Below are 1567 nucleotides of genomic sequence, written 5' to 3'. Positions count from 1 at the left end.
TTTTTTCCTAATATCCAGCCTGAACCTCCCCTGGGGCAACTTGAGGCCATTTCCTCTTGTCCTGTCGCCTGTGACTTGAGAAAAGAGACCGACCCCCACCTCTCTACACCCTCCTTTCAGGGAGTTGTAGAGAGCAAGAATGTCTCCCCTCACCCTCCTCTTCTCCAGGCTGAATAACCCCAGCTCCCTCAGCCTCTCCTCATAAGACTTATTCTCCAGACCCCTCACCATCTTTGTCCAGGGACGGTGACTCCACCCCCCTCCCTGGGCAGCCTGTTCCAATGCCCGACCACTCTTTCAGTGAAAAATTCCTTCCTAATGTTCAGTCTAAACCTCCCCTGTGGGTCTGCGACTAATTGGATGGACTTGGTAGCTAAAAGCTGAATGACAAGTCAGATACGTCTTCCCTTATTTCCTCTTGTGAGTAAATGAAATAAACTTTGCTTATCTCAAGTCCTACCTCGTGCAGCTCAGCGTCTCACCCCCCCACACCTCTGAAATCATTTTCCTTGGAAAGGTGTTCAAAAGACGGGTTGATGTAGTGCTGGGAGGGATGGTTTAGTGATGATGCTCCTTGTTTGTTGTGTGGGTGTCTATTTTTGTCAGTGAGGTTGACGGTTGGACAAGATGATCTTGAAGGTCCCTTCCAACCTAGAAGATTCTGGGATTCTGTGTCAGAAATAGAAGTGCTTCTTACTCCTATTAACTTTTTTACCCAATTCCCCGTTTACACGTGTCCCAATTAATTAATACAATGTCCAAAGCTGAAGGCACCGTAAGCTGTATCATGAAGGCACCATAAACTGTATCAGAAAAGCTGAAGGAGCTAATTGACAATTACCAGACCTTCCTAAGGATATAAATCATGGATGGATGCAGTGAGCCTTCCCAGAGAAATACTGTGGTGCCAAGATGATGCAGGTTTTCAGGAAGGGAATGAGATGGAGGTGAATTTTAACGAGCCTGAAACGGAGGACAGATTTCATCAGCAAAGCTGCTGGTGGTTTCTACTCCCAGGACTCCTGAAAACCAAGCTGAGTGGGTAATTGCATGATTTCAAGCAGTTTCTCTGCTGAACTCCCCACGGATCCTCACGTGTTCTTCAACTTCTCTAGGGCAAGCTGCCAGCACGGATCACGGTGCCCCTGTCGGTGATCAGCCAGCCCGTGAAAGGCAAGAGCGTGGTGACTGCCCCCATCATCAAGGGCAACCTTGGGGCCAAGTGAGTATTTGGAGTTAGAAATAAGCTGAGGAGGGTCTGTGTTCAGTGGGTTCCTGGGGACCTTGCAAGCAGAGGGTGGGATAGACATCTAGTCCGTTGATAGGTCCATTAGCTGCAAGAAATGGAACATGGACAGGGAACTACTAGAAAGAGTCCAGCGAAGGGCAACAAAGATGATTCAAGGATTGGAGCATCTCCCTTATGAGGAGAAGCTGAGAGAGCTGGGACTCTTTAGTCTGGAGAAGAGAAGGCTGAGGGGAGACCTTATCAATGCCTACAAGTATCTCAAGGGAGGGTTGAAGGAGGAGGGAGCCAGACTCTTTTCAGTGGTTCCCAGTGAGAGGA

The 1567-nt window shown here is 48.6% G+C and overlaps 1 protein-coding gene across 1 annotated transcript in view; it reads left to right on the top strand.

Annotated features, from left to right (window-relative positions):
• NFRKB (nuclear factor related to kappaB binding protein) overlaps nt 1-1567 on the top strand; it is a 48128-nt gene that overhangs the window by 38733 nt on the left and 7828 nt on the right. The window contains exon 23 of the mRNA XM_014951830.1: nt 1116-1222. Coding sequence (XP_014807316.1) covers nt 1116-1222 — 107 coding nt within the window. The remainder of the gene's footprint in view (nt 1-1115; nt 1223-1567) is intronic.

The sequence above is a fragment of the Calidris pugnax genome, unplaced genomic scaffold (assembly GCF_001431845.1).
Source record: "Calidris pugnax isolate Ruff unplaced genomic scaffold, ASM143184v1 scaffold145, whole genome shotgun sequence".
Classification (NCBI taxonomy): Eukaryota; Metazoa; Chordata; class Aves; order Charadriiformes; family Scolopacidae; genus Calidris; species Calidris pugnax.
The sequence above is the reverse complement of the archived record's forward strand: the minus strand, read 5'-3'. Positions and strand labels throughout refer to the sequence as shown.